The 19,857-nt window shown below is 39.9% G+C and overlaps 1 protein-coding gene across 1 annotated transcript in view; it reads right to left on the bottom strand.

Moving 5' to 3' along the window:
• Positions 1–19,857, bottom strand: part of NUBPL (NUBP iron-sulfur cluster assembly factor, mitochondrial) — a 260,487-nt gene that overhangs the window by 66,242 nt on the left and 174,388 nt on the right. Inside the window, exon 7 of the mRNA XM_007180692.2 lies at positions 1,213–1,306. Within this exon, the coding sequence (XP_007180754.3) occupies positions 1,213–1,306 (94 nt within the window). The remainder of the gene's footprint in view (positions 1–1,212; positions 1,307–19,857) is intronic.

Below are 19,857 nucleotides of genomic sequence, written 5' to 3'. Positions count from 1 at the left end.
TCTTTGACATAAACTACAGGAAGATCTTTTTTACCCACCTCCTAGAGTAATGAAAATAAAAACAAAAATAAACGAATGGGACCTAAGGAAACTTAAAAGCTTTTGCACAGCAAAGGAAACCATAAACAAGATGAAAAGACAACCCTCAGTTTGGGAGAAAATATTTGCAAATGAATCAATGGACAAAGGATTACTCACCAAAGTATATAAACAGCTCATGGAGCTCAATATCAAAAAAACAAACACCTCAGTTAAAAAATGGGCTGAAGACCTAAATAGACATTTCACCAAAGAAGACGTACAGATGGCCAAGAGGGACATGATAAGATGCTCAACATCACTATTTATTAGACAAATGCAAATCAAAACTACAATGAGATATCACCTCACACCGGTCAGAATGGCCAGCATCAAAAAATCTACACACGATAAATGCTGGAGAGGGTGTGGAGAAAAGGGAACCCTTTGCACTGTTGGTGGGAATGTAAATTGATCCAGCCACTAGGGAGAACAATATGGAGGTTCCTTAAAAAACTAAAAATAGAACTACCATATGACCCAGCAATCTCCTGCTGGGCATATACCCTGAGAAAACCACAATTCAAAAAGAGTCATGTACTACAGTGTTCATCGCAGCACTATTTAAAATAGCCAGGACATGGAAGCAACCTAAGTGTCCCTTGACAGATGAATGGATAAAGAAGATGTGGCACATATATACAATGGAATATTACTCAGCCATAAAAAGGAATGAAATTGGGTCATTTGTAGAGATGTGGATGGACCTAGAGTCTGTCATACAGAGTGAAGTAAACCAGAAAGAGAAAAACAAATATCGTATATGAACGCATACACATGGAATCTAGAAAAATGGTACAGATGAACCTATTTGTAGGGCAGGAATAGAGATGTAGACGTAGAGAACGGACATGTGGACACGTGGGTAAGGGGAGGGTGGGAAGAACTGGGAGATTAGGTTTGACATAAATACACTACCATGTGTAAAATAGATAGCTAGTGGAAACCTTATATAGCCAGGGAGCTCAGTTTGGTGCTCTGTGACGACCTAGATGGGTGGGATGGAGGGGTGAGAGGGAGTTCCAATAGGGAGGGGATAAGGGTGTGCATATAGCTGATTCACTTCATTGTACAGCAGAAACTAACAAAACATTGTGAAGCAATTTTACTACAAAAAAAAAAAAAAAGAGTTACCTGAAATAGGAATATTCTGTGAGACTGATAACTGCACATCTCCAGTTCCTGGTGGCATGTCAACAACTAAATAGTCCAGTTGACCCCAATCTACCTAAAAACCAAGATGACACAAATAACATCACTGTATAAACAAATGTGGTGAATAGTGATATAAACAAAAATAAATGAATTAATAACAAAGCTAAAATAATAGCTTTCACTTGAGCCATTAGTAAATGCCAGGGACTGTGCTGAGGGCTGATAAATGAATGAATAAGAAACAATCTTTGCCTCTAGCAGACCTTTTCTGACCAATAAGGTTAAATTTTCAAATGACACTGCAAAACACACACATACCGCCGTAATGGTGAACTCCTTGCACAATGGACTTCTATTCAGGACCACTCATTTATTTTCACTGAAAATAGCCCGTATTTTACCTAAGGAGGTCTTAGCTTTTTGTCCTTTGTGGTTTTTGGTACAGTGTTTCCTATAGCAGATCTTAATATAATTTTTTAAAGTTTATTATTGTTCCTTCATAAAACACACTAATAATGAAAACCAAAACTTAATAAGAAAATTTTAGAAATATAACTAGAGTTCCAAATTAACATTTTAATTATTTTTTTTCAGGCACTTTTCTAAGTATCTATATCTAGAAAATTCAGCTGTTTAACCAAGTCCTTAATGCTCAGCCTCAATTAGATAGGGCTCAAGGGTACCTCAGGCTCTTTTCTCCTCAAGTGGTTCTTCCTTCTGAGTCCCCAGTTTCAGTGAAAGGCCCTAGGATCCTCTTAGCTACCTAAGGCAAAGGCTTGGGATAATACTTAACTGTTCCCTTTCCCTCGCTATCCCCAGTCACTGATTATGCCTTCTAAAAATCTCTCAAATGTATCCACGTCTCTCTTTCTGCGTGGCCGAGAACCAAACATAGGCCACAGGCATCTATCACTAAAGTCTCCCAACCAATCTCTCTGGTCTAGCACTGCCCATACAGTGTGTTCCTAATACCAGTGAAAATTGGTTTGATAATGCCACTTTTTTGCTTAAAACTCTTCTATTGCTTTTAGGATAAAATCTAAGCTTTAGCTTCAGAACCTCTGCCTGGTCTTCTTCACTTGCTAATTCCTCCTCATTCTTTAGATCGTAGCTTGAAATTTACTTCCCATAACTTCCATTAAAGATTAGATATGGTGTTCCTACTATGTAGGAACAATTCTTCTAATCGTTTGTTCATTCATTCATTCACCCAACAAATGTTTATTGAGTACGTACTATATATTAGGCATTGAGCTAGGTATTAATAATTAAATGGTATCATGGTCCTTAGCCTCACAGAATTTACAATACAGAGGGAGACAGATATTAAGCACATAACGATATAACCTGTGCAAAGAAGTTAGTGAGAGAAACTGAAAGATCAACATAGCTGAAGAGCAGTGCAAGGGGAAAGATGGCATTCATTTACTGTTATTTCAGTATCTGTCTTCTCATGAAACTGTAGATGACTTAGAATACATAACAAAGAATGGATACATAGGAGATGCTCAATAAGTTTTCTTTCAAGGAATGAATGAATAAATAAACACATGCAAAGATCCAAAAATTTCTAAACGTAAATGTAAATCATACTGTGTATATAATCCCATATCCTGCTTCTTAAAACTTAATAATGTGGGGGAGAGAAGATGGCGGAAGAGTAAGACGCGGAGATCACCTTCCTTCCCACAGATACAGTAGAAATACATCTACACGTGGAACTGCTCCTACAGAACACCCACTGAACGCTGGCAGAAAACGTCCGACCTCCAAAAAGGCAAGAAACTCCCCCCGTACTTGGGTAGGGCAAAAGAAAAAAGAAATAACAGAGACAAAAGAATAGGGACGGCACCTGCACCAGTGGGAGGGAGCTGTGAAGGAGGAAAGGTTTCCACGCACTAGGAAGCCCCTTCGCGGACAGAGACTGCGGGTGGCAGAGGGGGGAAGCTTTGGAGCCACGGAGGAGAGCGCAGCCACAGGGGTGCGGAGGGCAAAGCGGAGAGGTTCCCGCACGGAGGATCGGTGCCGACCAGCACTCACCAGCCCAAGAGGCTTGTCTGCTCCCCCACCGGGGCGGGCGGGGCTGGGAGCTGAGGCTCGGGCTTCGGTCGGATGGCAGGGAGAGGACTGGGGTTGGCGGAGTGAACACAGCCTGAAGGGGTTAGTGCACCACAGCTAGCCGGGAGGGAGTCCGGGAAAAAGTCTGCAGCTGCCGAAGAGGCAAGAGACTTTTTCTTCCCTCTGTGTTTCCTGGTGCGCAAGGAGAGGGGATTCAGAGCGCCGCCTAAATGAACTCCAGAGACTGGCGCGAGCCGCAGCTATCAGCGCGGACCCCACAGCAACAGGGGCGCAGAGGAAAAAACGGAGAGATTCCCGCACAGAGGCTCGGCGCCAAGCAGCACTCAGCAGCCCGTGAGGCTTGTCTGCTCACCCACCGGGGTGGGCGGGGCTGGGAGCTGAGGCTCGGCTTCAGTCGGATCGCAGGGAGAGGACTGGGGCTGGCGGCGTGAACACAGCCTGAAGGGGTTAGCGCACCACAGCTAGCCGGGAGGGAGTCCGGGAAAAAGTCTGCAGCTGCCGAAGAGGCAAGAGACTTTTTCTTGCCTCTTTGTTTTGCTGCGCGCAGGGTGAGGGGATTCAGAGCGCCGCCTAAACGAACTCCAGAGAAGGGCGCGAGCCGTGGCGATCAGCGCGGACCCCAGAGACGGGCGTGAGACGCTGGGGCTGCTGCTGCCGCCTCCAAAAAGCCTGTGTGTGAGCACAGGTCACTCTCCACACCGCCCCTCCCGGTAGCCTGTGCAGTCTGCCACTGCCAGGGTCCCGGGATTCGGGGACAACATCCCCGGGAGAACGCACTACGCGCCTCAGGCTGGTGCAACGTCACGCCGGCCTCGGCCGCAGCAGGCTCGCCCCGCCTCCTCTGTACCCCTCCCTCCCCGCGGCTGGGTGAGCCAGAGCCCCCGAAGCAGCTGCTCCTTTAACCCCGTCCTGTCTGGGCGGGGAACAGACGCCCTCAGGCGACCTACACGCAGAGGAGGGTCCAAATCCAAAGCTGAACCCCAGGAGCTGTGCGAACAGGGAAGAGAAGGGGAAATCTCTCCCAGCAGCCTCAGAAGCAGCGGATTAAAGCTCCACAAACAACGTGATGTGCCTGCATCTGCTGAACACCTGAATAGACAACGAATCAGCCCAAATTCAGGAGGGGGACTTTGGGAGCAGGATATGTTAATTTTTCCCCTTTTCCTTTTTTTTGCCGTGTGGACGAAAGGCTCTTGGTGCTCCAGCCAGGCATCAGGGCCGTGCCTCTGAGGTGGGACAGCCAACTTCAGAACACTGGTCCACAAGAGACCTCCCAGCTCCACGTAATACCAAACGGCAAAAATCTCCCAGAGATCTCCATCTCAACATCAAGACCCAGCTTCACTCAACGACCAGCAAGCTACAGTGCTGGACATCCTATGCCAAACAACTAGCTAGACAGGAACACAACCCCATCCATTAGCAGAGAGGCTGCCTAAAATCATAATAAGGCCACAGACACCCCAAAATACACCACCAGACGTGGACGTGCCCACCAGAAAGACAAGATCTAGCCTCATCCACCAGAACTCAGGCACTAGTTCCCTCCACCAGGAAGCCTACACAACCCACTGAACCAACCTTAGCCGCTGGGGACAGATACCAAAAACAACGGGAACTACGAACCTGCAGCCTGTGAAAAGGAGACCCCAAACACAGTAAGATAGGCAAAATGAGACGACAGAAAAACACACAGCAGATGAAGGAGCAGGCTCAAAACACACTGGACTTAACAAATGAAGAGGAAATAGGTAGTCTACCTGAAAAAGAATTCAGAATAATGATAGTAAGGATGATCCAAAATCTTGGAAATAGAATAGACAAAATGCAAGAAACATTTAACAAGGATGTAGAAGAACTAAAGAGGAACCAAGCAATGATGAAAAACACAATAAATGAAATTAAAAATACTCTAGATGGGATCAATAGTAGAATAACTGAGGCAGAAGAAAGGATAAGTGACCTGGAAGATAAAATGGTGGAAATAACTACTACAGAGCAGGATAAAGAAAAAAGAATGAAAAGAACTGAGGACAGTCTCAGGGACCTCTGGGACAACATTAAACGTGCCAACATTCGAATTATAGGGGTACCAGAAGAAGAAGAGAAAAAGAAAGGGACTGAGAAAATTTTTGAAGAGATTATAGTTGAAAACTTCCCTAATATGGGAAAGGAAATAGTTAATCAAGTCCTGGAAGCACAGAGAGTCCCATACAGGATAAACCCAAGGAGGAACACGCCAAGACACATATTAATCAAACTGTCAAAAATTAAATATAAGGAAAACATATTAAAGGCAGCAAGGGAAAAAAAACAAATAACACACAAGGGAATCCCCATAAGGTTAACATCTGATCTCTCAGCAGAAACTCTGCAAGCCAGAAGGGAGTGGCAGGATATACTTAAAGTCATGAAGGAGAAAAACCTACAACCAAGATTACTCTATCCAGCAAGGATCTCATTCAGATTCGATGGAGAAATTAAAACCTTTACAGACAAGCAAAAGCTGAGAGAGTTCAGCACCACCAAACCAGCTTTACAACAAATGCTAAAGGAACTTCTCTAGGCAAGAAACACAAGAGAAGGAAAACACCTACAATAACAAACCCAATACATTTAAGAAAATGGGAATAGGAACATACATATCGATAATTACCTTGAATGTAAATGGATTAAATGCTCCCACCAAAAGACACAGGCTGGCTGAATGGATACAAAAACAAGACCCATACATATGCTGTCTACAAGAGACCCACTTCAGACCTAGGGACACATCCAGACTGAAAGTGAGGGGATGGAAAAAGATATTCCATGCAAATGGAAATCAAAAGAAAGCTGGAGTAGCAATTCTCATTTCAGACAAAATAGACTTTAAAATAAAGACTATTACAAGAGACAAAGAAGGACACTATATAATGATCAAGGGATCGATCCAAGAGGAAGGTATAACAATTGTAAATATTTATGCACCCACCATAGGAGCACCTCAATACATAAGGCAAATACTAACAGCCATAAAAGGGGGAATCGACAGCAACACAATCATAGTAGGGGACTTTAACACCCCACTTTCACCAATGGACAGATCATCCAAAATGAAAATAAATAAGGAAACACAAGCTTTAAATGACACATTAAACAATATGGACTTAATTGATATTTATAGGACATTCCACCCAAAAACAACAGAATACACATTTTTCTCAAGTGCTCATGGAGCATTCTCCAGGATAGATCATATCTTGGGTCACAAATCAAGCCTTGGTAAATTTAAGAAAATTGAAATTGTATCAAGTATCTTTTCCGACCACAAAGCTATGAGACTAGATATCAATTACAGGAAAAGATCTGTAAAAAATACAAACACATGGAGGCTACACAATACATTACTTAATAGCGAAGTGATTACTGAAGAAATCAAAGGGGAAATCAAAAAATACCTAGAAACAAATGACAATGGAGATACGACGACCCAAAACCTATGGGACGCAGCAAAAGCAGTGCTAAGAGGGAAGTTTATAGCAATACAAGCCTACCTCAAGAAACAGGAAACATCTCGAATAAACAACCTAACCTTGCACCTAAAGCAATTAGAGAAAGAAGAACAAAATAACCCCAAAGCCAGCAGAAGGAAAGAAATTATAAAGATCAGGTCAGAAATAAATGAAAAAGAAATGAAGGAAACAATAGCAAAAATCAATGAAACTAAAAGCTGGTTCTTTGAGAAGATAAACAAAATTGATAAACCATTAGCCAGACTCATCAAGAGAAAAAGGGAGAAGACTCAGATCAATAGAATTAGAAATGAAAAAGGAGAAGTAACCACTGACACTGCAGAAATACAAAAGATCATGAGAGATTACTACAAGCAACTCTATGCCAATAAAATGGACAACCTGGAAGAAATGGACAGATTCTTAGAAATGCACAAACTGCCGAGACTGAACCAGGAAGAAATAGAAAATATGAACAGACCAATCACAAGCACTGAAATTGAAACTGTGATTAAAAACCTTCCAACAAACAAAAGCCCAGGACCAGATGGCTTCACAGGTGAATTCTATCAAACATTTAGAGAAGAGCTAACACCTATCCTTCTCAAACTCTTCCAAAATATTGCAGAGGGAGGAACACTCCCAAACTCATTCTACGAGGCCACCATCACCCTGATACCAAAACCAGACAAAGATGTCACAAAGAAAGAAAACTACAGGCCAATATCACTGATCAACATAGATGCAAAAATCCTCAACAAAATACTAGCAAACAGAATCCAACAGCACATTAAAAGGATCATACACCATGATCAAGTGGGGTTTATCCCAGGAATGCCAGGATTCTTCAATATACGCAAATCAATCAATGTGATACACCATATTAACAAATTGAAGGAGAAAAACCATATGATCATCTCAATAGATGCAGAGAAAGCTTTCGACAAAATTCAACACCCATTTATGATAAAAGCCCTGCAGAAAGTAGGCATAGAGGGAACTTTCCTCAACATAATAAAGGCCATATATGACAAACCCACAGCCAACATTGTCCTCAACGGTGAAAAACTGAAACCATTTCCACTAAGATCAGGAACAAGACAAGGTTGCCCACTCTCACCACTATTATTCAACATAGTTCTGGAAGTCCTAGCCACAGCAATCAGAGAAGACAAAGAAATAAAAGGAATCCAAATCGGAAAAGAAGAAGTAAAGCTGTCACTATTTGCAGATGACATGATACTATACATAGAGAATCCTAAAGATGCTACCAGAAAACTACTAGAGCTAATCAATGAATTTGGTAAAGTAGCAGGATACAAAATTAATGCACAGAAATCTCTTGCATTTCTATACACTAATGATGAAAAATCTGAAAGTGAAATTAAGAAAACACTCCCATTTACCATTGCAACAAAAAGAATAAAATATCTAGGAATAAACCTACCTAAGGAGACAAAAGACCTGTATGCAGATAATTATAAGACACTGATGAAAGAAATTAAAGATGATACAAATAGATGGAGAGATATACCATGTTCCTGGATTGGAAGAATCAACATTGTGAAAATGACTCTACTACCCAAAGCAATCTACAGATTCAATGCAATCCCTATCAAACTACCACTGGCATTTTTCACAGAACTAGAACAAAAAATTTCACAATTTGTATGGAAACACAAAAGACCCCGAATAGCCAAAGCAATATTGAGAACGAAAAATGGAGCTTGGGGAATCAGGCTCCCTGACTTCAGACTATATTACAAAGCTTCAGTAATCAAGACAGTTTGGTACTGGCACAAAAACAGAAATATAGATCAATGGAACAGGATAGAAAACCCAGAGATAAACCCACACACATATGGTCAACTTATCTTTGATAAAGGAGGCAAGCATATACAGTGGAGAAAAGACAGCCTCTTCAATAAGTGGTGCTGGGAAAACTGGACAGGAACATGTAAAAGTATGAAATTAGAACACTCCCTGACACCATGCCCAAAAATAAACTCAAAATGGATTAAAGACCTAAGTGTAAGGGCAGACACTATCAAACTCTTAGAGGAAAACATAGGCAGAACACTCTATGACATACATCACAGCAAGATTCTTTTTGACCCAGCTCCCAGAGAAATGGAAATAAGAACACAAATAAACAAATGGGACCTAATGAAACTTAAAAGCTTTTGCACAGCAAAGGAAACCATAAACAAGACCAAAAGACAACCCTCAGAATGGGAGAAAATATTTGCAAATGAAGCAACTGACAAAGGATTAATCTCCAAGATTTACAAGCAGCTCATGCAGCTCAATAACAAAAAAATGAACAACCCAATCCAAAAATGGGCAGAAGATCTAAATAGACATTTCTCCAAAGAAGATATACAGATGGCCTACAGACACATGAAAGAATGCTCAACATCATTAATCATTAGAGAAATGCAAATCAAAACTACAATGAGATATCATCTCACACCAGTCAGAATGGCCATCATCAAAAAATCTAGAAACAATAAATGCTGGAGAGGGTGTGGAGGAAAGGGAACACTCTTGCACTGTTGGTGGGAATGTAAATTGATACAGCCACTATGGAGAACAGTATGGAGGTTCCTTAAAAAACTACAAATAGAACTACCATACGACCCAGCAATCCCACTACTGGGCATATACCCTGAGAAAACCATAGGTCAAAAAGAGTCATGTACCAAAATGTTCATTGCAGCTCTATTTACAATAGCCAGGACATGGAAGCAACCTAAATGTCCATCGACAGATGAATGGATAAAGAAGATGTGGCACATATATACAATAGAATATTACTCAGCCATAAAAAGAAATGAAATGGAGGTATTTGTAATGAGGTGGATGGAGTTAGAGTCTGTCATACAGAGTGAAGTAAGTCAGAAAGAGAAAAACAAATACAGTATGCCAACACATATATACGGAATCTAAGGGAAAAAAAAAAAAGGCCATGAAGAGCCTAGTGGCAAGACGGGAATAAAGATACAGACCTACTAGAGAATGGACTTGAGGATATGGGGAGGGGGAGGGGTGAGATGTGACAGGGTGAGAGAGTGTCATGGACATATATACACTACCAAAGGTAAAATAGATAACTAGTGGGAAGCAGCCGCATAGCACAGGGAGATCAGCTCGGTGCTTTGTGACCACCTAGAAGGGTGGGATGGGGAGGGTGGGAGGGAGGGAGATGCAAAAGGGAAGAGAAATGGGAACATATTGTATATGTATAACTGATTCACTTTGTTATAAAGCAGAAGCTAACACATCATTGTAAGGCAATTATACTTCAATAAAGATGTTTTAAAAAAAAACTTAATAATGTGAAATAAGCCTTTTCCATATAATCACATATTTTTAAAATTAAAATTTAGATGATACTGGGTCAGATGGATTCATTCATGTATTAACACATTTATTCAACACATATTTACTGAGAATTGATGCCAGGCACTGTTCCAGGTGATGAAGACACAGCAGTGAAAAAAACAAAGTCCCAGCCACCAGGCAACTAACGTTTTAGTGAGGAAGACAGGTAGATAAACAGGCAGAAAGACAAGCAAATCAAAGACAAGCGCTACAAAGAAACAAGTACCCCTTACTATACAAAATTACTTGGTTCCTGATTTGGATATATCCAGATCAAGTAGCAAGAGACAGTTTTGGGGACTTCCCTGGTGGTCCAGTGGTTAAGACTCCGTGCTTCCAACACAGGGGGCATGGGTTCAATCCCTGGTGGGGCAACTAAGATCTCACATGGCACACGGCATGGCCAAAAAACAAAATTTAAAAAAAAAAGAGAGATAGTTTTAAAATCTTTAATTCCTGAATTTCAGAGGGCAAGTAGTAAGAGTTCAGACAGCTAAGGATTTATCAAAGAATTTCTTTGAGTCTCTTCAGTTCCCAAGGTCCGATGGTGAGAAACACATGAAGAAGAGGGAAAAGGAATAGAGTAGTAGAAGATGCTACTTTCGACAGGGTGGTCAGAGCCTGGAGTGAAGTGAGAAAAATAACTGATGCAATTCTCAGAAAGCATTCCAGGCAGAAGCAATAGCAAGTGCAAAGGACCTGAGATGGGGATATGCTTGGCACATTCAAGGAATAGCTAGGAAGGCAGTACAGCCTTTCTAAAATAGCACTCCCCCAACCATCAGTCTCTTTCCTTCTCTGAATGTGTCCTTCTTCGACACATTTATCAGTATATGTCATTATATACTGACATGTCTTTTAGGAATTCTATTAATATTTCTCAAACACAAGTACTTGACACTGATTTAATGACACATTTTAAGAGAATGATGAAATGATGAACATGAAGTAGTTCATTTTCAATATAGGGTTTCTTGGTTTGAAAAACAGTTACCCCTAAGTTACCCATGGCCATCATCTATGAAACTGTTTACAAAAAAGGTAAAGGATACTTTTCATTTTATATCCTCTGCACTGAAACTCCTAGCACGGGCAGACTAACAAGTCTCTTTGTTTCAGAGGACATCAAATGACTGGTGCCAACAATTTATCATTGTGGTTCCTTGGCACTTAATCATATTTATCACATTGGCTCCAATTTCTTATTTCTTTAAAGAGAACTGCTATTATGGTTCCAAGGAACTAAAAATATATCACTGTTAAGGCAATTAATTTCAAATGACTGAAACTGAATTCAAACTTTCTGGGGGGGAAAAAAAAAACCTGGACCAACACCTTCATCTCACATAGTAGGCATTTCACAAAGGCTTGCAGACTTGAAATGAACTGAAGTCAGTATCTGAGTTCCAGTTTTAGAGCATTCACTAATATTAATATTGAAATATACTGGCTGCCAGGAAGTTCCAGTTCTCTTGCAAAATAATCACGAAAGCATTGATTTTAGAATGATTTAGGGATTCTCTAGTTTCTACTCAGTGTTTGTTTATGCATATAAATAATTTATTACTAAATGTAGAAAAATAAGTACTAGCAAAACACCCCGGTATCTCATTTAGTAAAACCAAGCGACCAATCCAGATTTTGTGTGGCCTGAAACATATACAATTTGGGTGGTCTTCTCTAAGAATTAGAATGCAGTTAGGAATGCAAAATTTGGTACAAAAGTAAATATTTATTTAGAATGTACAAGAAATCATCATAAAATGCTGGAGTCTTAGAGATTCAAGTTCCTTTCTCTGAGGTCTCTTGAACAACAGAAATGCTTACGTACAAATGCTTCCTGACTGCAACCGGCTTCCTCTCTCCACTGAGAACACTCTACAACTCCCAGCATCTCTTAGGAGCCCATGACAGTGTGGAACCCTGAACTTAAGCTTCATTAGCCTCAAGGTAACCCCACCTCTAGTAAAACCTTCTTGGCCCCCTCTCAGGCTCCAGACTCAAAGGATCTCAGCAGAACAGACTGAATCAGTCTAGAAGTGGAGTTACCAAGGTAGTTCAGAGATGCCCTGTGGATAAAGAGGCAGTGCTGCAGCAGAGAATTCAGCAGTGCAGCCAGGAAATCGAATATGTGCATTACCTCTAAAGGGGGATATAAACAGCATAATGGGAGAGTAAAAAAATAAAATAAAATCCAATGGTCAGGGCAATTGTGAAGGCTGGGATGAGGTACAGATTAGGGGCAGCATTCAGACCTGAGTCTGCCAACAGAGGCTTTGTGCAAGATGCCTCTTTTACACAGTAGTACATAACCTTTATTCCCCTCTAAAGTGTTTGAGATACAGGACTTCTGGAATCAAATATTGATATAATGTAGTCACTGAGCTTTTGTCCAAAGACATTGAGATAACATTAGAACAGCTGTTTTTCATGTGTCCTATAAATATGAATTTGTAATTGCTATAACAGCACAACTTATGGTATTGCTTTTTTTTACTGTTCTTTTCTTTGTTTATTAAGACAACCAACACTTGAAGTTTATGCTATCAGAAATAATTACTGGGACTTCCTTGGTGGCACAGTGGTTAAGAATCTGCCTGCCAATGCAAGGGAAGTGGGTTCGAGCCCTGGTCCGGGAAGATCCCGCATGCCACGGAGCCACTAAGCCCCTGTGCCACAACTACTGAGCCTGTGCTCTAGAGCCCGCGAGCCACAACTACTGAGCCCACATGCCACAACTACTGAAGCCCATGCACCTAGAGCCCATGCTCCGTAACAAGAGAAGCCTGTGCACCGCAACAAAGGGTAGCCCCCACTCGCCACAACTAGAAAAAGCCCACACACAGCAACAAAGACCCAACGCAGCCACAAATAAATAAATTTATTTTAAAAAATAATTACTAAATCTCTGTTAAATTATTTTTATTTCTCTCTTGTCAACCTTACACAGGGAAAATATTCCAAACTAGCACTGACTAGGGTAATTTTAGGCCAATATGTCTTCTCCAAACAATACTTTGTATTTTATATTCAGAATAATGCCTGATAATCTGAGGGTAACTCAAAAACTCAAATAAAGGCAATTCCCTCTTTTCTGAGGAATGACTGGGAGATAAAAGTGTGTCTTATATTTGGACAGATAAGGTTATGAAGACATCAGGACATCAGTTATGAAGACTGTGGTGCTATGAATGGGTAAAGAAGGGGGACCACTTTCTTCCATGGATACTTCTATTAAGAAGCTGACCAAAGCAGCAGCTATCAGGCCTTGCTCCAGAGGATGCCAGGAGCACAAGTGCAAAGTGGCTGAGTTGTAAGTGTTGAAAAGAAAGGGCCCGTAGATGCATTCCATTTTTGGCTTCTCAGCTGGCGGGAGCAGTGTACCACAGTCAGCCTCCAGGGTAGCGGACTCCATCATCAGCACCACACAGGCCACGTTTAAGTGCCACAGGGTCAACATATGCTTTTCCACAGCAAAGGCAGAGTGTCCCAGCTATCCCAGGTCTGCTAGCAAGGCCAATGTGAGCCAGGTGAAAACAATATCAGCAGGGGTGGGCCCTGGGCCCCTGTGGAATCAGGGAGGAAAAGCACTGCCAAGAAAGAGAGGCAGAGCTATAACCTGCTGGATCCAAAGTGGTGGCCAAGACTCCTGAGGGCAAGAAAAAGGTAACTTAAGAATGAAAAGAGGAATCACGAAGCAGGAGAAATGGGACAAAATCTACACTGAGTAATTTAAAAGTGGGCTGTGTCCCGGCAGCCCATTCATATAATGCTTAGAATATTCCATCAGTGAGAGGGCAAATTCTTAAAGGAAGTTGGGCTGAGCCAGACATTGCCTCTTTCCTTCCTGTCTGCTCTTAATTAGTCACTGAATAGTTGGTTTTGACTCTTATGCCTACTTGACTCATAATTAGTAGATCTCAAGGTAGTGTCCTGATGTCTGACTCTGTCTGTCTGGCCTGGTCTGTATCTGTTGCTACTTCTATCCTGTACCTAAGTCCTGCTACCTGTCCCTGATTTCCCGGTTCTCCAACCACTGTTAGGCATGTTTCAACCCTAATAGCAAATAGAACAGTGTACCTGTGCTTTGCTCAGAATCCCAGACATGAAACCATGCCACTACTGGCATAGGAGATGCAGCTAACCTTGTCTCAGGCCCGCGGACAAATTTGTCAGGCAAATTACCAAGCTCCTAGGATTTTTGATTCAACTAATTTCCAAGGTTTGAATGGGTCTTCAAGCTCTAAGAATTCTAGGGTAACTATTTTTATACAAAATTATCTCCCCAACTTCAGTGTAAGCTTCCTGACAGAAGAACCCATTCTTTATACATCTCCAGACTCCCCTTCCACAGCCAATCCCCTCTCTAATGAACCAGTGTTCAGTGTTCAATCAATAACCACTGACTGATTCTGAGTCAAGTTGCTCCTTACAATTTTTTTTTTAAACTTCTTTATTGGAGTATAATTGCTTTACAATGGTGTGTTAGCTTCTGCTTTATAACAAAGTGAATCAGCTATACATATACATATACATATATCCCCATATCTCCTCCCTCTTGTGTCTCCCTCCCACAGTCCCTATCCCACCCCTCTAGGTGGTCACAAAGCACTGAGCTGATCTCCCTGTGCTATGCAGCTGCTTCCCACTAGCTAACTATTTTACATTTGGTAGTATATATAAGTCCATGCCACTCTCTCACTTCGTCCCAGCTTACCCTTCCCCCTCCCCACATCCTCAAGTCCATTCTCTACGTCTGCGTCTTTATTCCTGTCCTGTCCCTAGGTTCTTCATAATCTTTTTTTTTTTTTTTTTTTTTAGATTCCATATATATGTGTTAGCATACGGTATTTGTCTTTCTCTTTCTGACTTACTTCACTCTGTATGACAGACTCTAGGTCCATCCACCTCACTACAAATAACTCAATTTCGTTTCCTTTTATGGCTGAGTAATATTCCATTGTATATATGTGCCACATCTTCTTTATCCATTCATCTGTCGATGGACACTTAGGTTGGTTCTATGTCCTGGCTCTTGTAAATAGAGCTAAATAGAGCTGCAGTGAACATCGTGGTATATGACTCTTTTTGAATAATGGTCTTCTCAGGGTATATGCCCAGTAGTGGGATTGCTGGGTCGTAGGGTAGTTCTAGTTTTAGTTTTTTAAGGAACCTCCATACTTTTCTCCATAGTGGCTGTATCAATTCACATTCCCACCAACAGTGCAATGTAAGAGGGTTCCCTTTTCTCCACACCCTCTCCAGCATTTATTGTTTGTAGATTTTTTGATGGTGGCCATTCTGACTGGTGTGAGGTGATACCTCATTGTAGTTTTGATTTGCATTTCTCTAATGATTAGTGGTGTTGAGCATTCTTTCATGTGTTTGTTGGCAATCTGTATATCTTCTTTGGAGAAATGTCTATTTAGGTCTTCTGCCCATTTTTGGATTGCTCTTTACAATTTTACTATACTACTAAAATTAACTTTTTTGCCATGTGAGGTACCTTTTATATAAAATATAAATCTAAAATAGAACACAAAATAGGATTAAGTCTGAACCATATTTTTTGCTCTGCCCAGTGACTTATTCATAAAATCATGCAATATTTTATTTTGGTTGCAAGAAGAAAATTGCTATAAAGGTGAAATTATTTAAATATAAATACCACAATAAAAATCTGAATAACAAAAAAATTTCTACTTGAGTCGATGGCCTACTGGCTTGTGGAAATAAATGACACAACAAAATATAATGAACTTATCCTTGAGACTATTTTGATAACAGCTGACCCAGTTATAAGATGAAAACACATTATTTAAGTTACAACAATGATCTAAAACTTCTTCCCTAATATTTTCATTTATTTTCGGATGAAAGTTCTCTAATCCATTTTCAACTTTCTTCCTTTCTGGGACTTCTCTGGTGGTGCAGTGGTTAAGAATCCGCCTGCCAATGCAGGGCTCGAGCCCTGTTCTGGGAAGATCCCACATGCCGTGGAGCAACTAAGCCCGTGCACCACAACTACTGAGCTTGTGCTCTAGAGCCCGCAAGCCACAAATACTGAAGCCCACGCGCCTAGATCTTGCGCACAGCAACAAAGAGTTGCCCCCGCTCACCACAACTAGAGAAAGCCCGCGTGCAGTAACGAAGACCAACACAGCCAAAAATAAATAAAAACAAATAAACAGATTTATTAAAAAAAAAAAATTTCTTCCTTTCCATAGGAAAGGGGGGTGGGGGTGGAAAACTTCTTGACTAAATCCCTCCAAAGGCACTACCAACCCATGTGATAGCAGTAATGTTTTGAGAAAGAAAGAAACCGTACTCTTTATCTTTCCCTTTATCATCATCTCACATTTCCTTAATTGTTCTAGCAGAGATACAGAGCAAGACTGACCCTGACAACCTGGAGATAGCATCAATTCACAGAGGACTTCTTATCCAAAAGTTGATATATGGGTCAATCTTTGTTACCTAGTTTCTAAAATAATGTTTTAAAGATTATCCAATTCCCAGGCTAGCCCACAGATGTCCCATGTAAATCCATAGTACAACTGAAACAGTAAAACTTCACAATATAAAAATAATGATGTTATCACAAAAGTAACAATATTTCAGTTAATTATGAGAACATCTCTCTAAATTCTCCAGAGTCTTGCTTTAGGCCACAGATGTTCATCACCCAGGAAGAAGATGTTAGTGAAGGATAGGACTGCTACCAAAAAAGGCCTAAAATATCACAAACTTGCCTGAGAATCATATTTTTATTTTTAAAAATTACTAAAAGAAATTAAAAAATAAAAAATAAAAACTCTCCCTAATCTTATATGTTCTGGTATAATGTTATAAGTAATAATCCTAGTTATTACTTTAAAATGTATATCTCAGAAATAACTAATTTTCTTGTCAACTGCATTATTATGAACTTTCATCAAATCTTTAACCGTGGTCATTTTTAAGTCTTTTGTCATTTACAGACAGTTCTGGGTGTACTCTGATGATTTTGCAAATATGTTCCTATAAAAGGGTTTCATCTTCAAGAAATTCATGGAAAAGACTCTGACAAGTACAGGTTTCTGGTAACTGACTGTACTGCTGAACTGAATGAATAAGCATTTTCAGAACTCTAATGAAAAACTGATGAACTCATAAAAGTGCTAACAAAAGATCAAGATAAAAAAAAAATTAATTACATGGGACTGAGTGAACTGATGAGGATGAGTATAATTTTTGTGACTTTCTGTCTGAATTTAAAAAAAAAAAAATCCCACAAGGACTCAGAGGCAAAGAATATACAAATCAATTTTCACTGCAAAGTAAAGGAGCTGTTACAGTGGAGGATTAGTGGACTGAATGTCAATATTATGACATAGTATGAGTGTGTTTCATGTTTGGTAATTGCAATCATTGTTGCTTTTGTTGTGGTCATCCATGTACAATGCTTGGTGTCAGTCTATTTATCTCTTGTAAAAATAAAATACAGTGTGTGTGTGTGAAAAAAAAAAAACTCTCCCTATATACCTAAAGGCTGAAGCTTCAGAATTTTTTTTTTAAGTAGGAGTAACAAATCACTTTATTAACTTAATCTGGGACAGTTTATAAAATATATTTAGATGTGTGGTACTCCCTTTAATTAGGAAAACTATAAAACCATAATACTCTTTTTACAAAATTCCTTAGAAAAAATATTGTACTTGGGAGGATTCAAGGTCCTGAAGGAGCAAGATGGTAGCTGCCATAGAAGCTGCATGGAGCCCCAGTCATTGTCCAATGGTTTTGATGGTTCTTAAAGATGTTCCTGAACTTGAGGGACACTATGTTCCAGGAGAGCAGTCTACCCAATGTAGTACTGCATGCTAGAGATGATCTGTCCCAGTCGAGCTTATTTCTTTAGCTCTAGTTACCTGTGATCTGGAGTCCTACATTTGAGTCTTAGGGGCCATCAGGTCGAACTGGCTAGTGAATAGGGAAGAGGTGAGGAGGAGGGTCTACAGAAAACAGGTAAAGGAGTGCAAATGGAAATGAATAGTTAATGAGAGCCTATTATAGGGTAGATACATTTACGTAACATTGTAAAATGGGCATTATAATCTCTTATTTTACAGAGATAAGAATATTCAGGATTAGGGAAGTTAAGAAAATTGCCCAAGGTCAGGCTGATGCTGAGTGATGGAGTTGGGATATAAATCCTGGTCGGTGTGACTCAAGTCATGCTCCCAAGTCTCCCAGAGAATTGGGTGCAGCGTCACTATTCTCCAAGCCCCTGAAGACTTCTGCTACCACAAACCCCAAGAACAAATGAGCTTTACGGGACTTCCCTGGTGGTCCAGTGGTTAAGATTCCATGCTCCAAATACAGGGGGCCCAGGTTCGATCCCTGGTCAGGGAACTAGATCCCACATTACACAACTAATAGATCTCACATGCCTCAAAGAAGATTCCCACGTGCCGCAACTAAGACCCAGCGCAGCCAAATAAATAAATAAATATTTTTTAAAAAAAGAACAAATGAGCTTTACTACACCACTTTTTCAGAGTATGATAAAATAGACATATAAAGTAGACACTATAGACCCACAGAAAATTATTTACTTAGATAATATAAGTAAGAAATAGAAGAATCATTTGTTTCCTTCCCCCCCCCCCCATTTTCCTGGTTAATTATAATGATGTTTCTTCTATTTCTGAGCATTTTTTTTTATGGTATATCACAGTATTCTTTCCTTACATTATCCTTTAAGAGTCTTTTATATATTAAAGCACGGTCTTGTAACCAGGGGAATGTTGACTTTGTGCTGTTAAAGAATATTTTATCTTTCAATAATCCACCACTAAATTCTAGTTTTGTTTTAAGTCAATAACCATCATTCTACCCACCGTCTATTTTTATTCTAAAAATTTAAAGATCTAACTCACATCAAATAGAAAACCAACTGTGAGAAACTGTAGCTCCATATTCAGTTACATTTTAAGTATGAGCTATTATAATGCAGCTTTCAGATTTCAAATTCTGATTCAGACATTAATCACTATGATTAAAAAAAAAAACAGCACTGGAAAGGAGGAGTTTGGTAAAAATCAAGACTATGAATCTAGCTGGGTACAGGTAACAGTCCAGATATCTACTCATCAAACAGAAGAATTCTAGTGTGGAAAATTGGCATACCTAAATTCCAATCATTTTTATCACTAATTAGCTAGATTACCATGGGTCAGCCAATTAACCTCTCTGGCCCTCAATTTTCTCATCTGTTAAAGTGTTTTAGATTAGATGATCACTAAGGTTCCTTCCAACTACTTAAAAAAAGAAAATGTGACCATGACCTGTTTATGTAACTTGAAAAACATCTGTGAGAGATCTGCTTACAGAAAAAAGTAAATAGAAAGTGTTCTTATCAAAAGCACCAAAATGACAAAACAAGCTATTTTTTTTTAAAGGGAGCACTTTATATAAAAACAAGAAAGCTAAAAGAAAATTGGTATATTTAAAAAATTTATTTCATGGAACAATCATATTTCTTATGGAAAATTAGCTTAAATTTACAAAGAACTCAAATCTAAATTTGTTTTGAACTACAATCTACTCTGACTGCCATCCTAAAATACCTCATTCTGGCTCATCTAGGAATTAATGTGTTATATCTATATAAAATGTCATAATTTAC

Source organism: Balaenoptera acutorostrata, chromosome 3 (genome assembly GCF_949987535.1).
Source record: "Balaenoptera acutorostrata chromosome 3, mBalAcu1.1, whole genome shotgun sequence".
In the NCBI taxonomy this organism is placed as follows: domain Eukaryota; kingdom Metazoa; phylum Chordata; class Mammalia; order Artiodactyla; family Balaenopteridae; genus Balaenoptera; species Balaenoptera acutorostrata.
The sequence above is the reverse complement of the archived record's forward strand: the minus strand, read 5'-3'. Positions and strand labels throughout refer to the sequence as shown.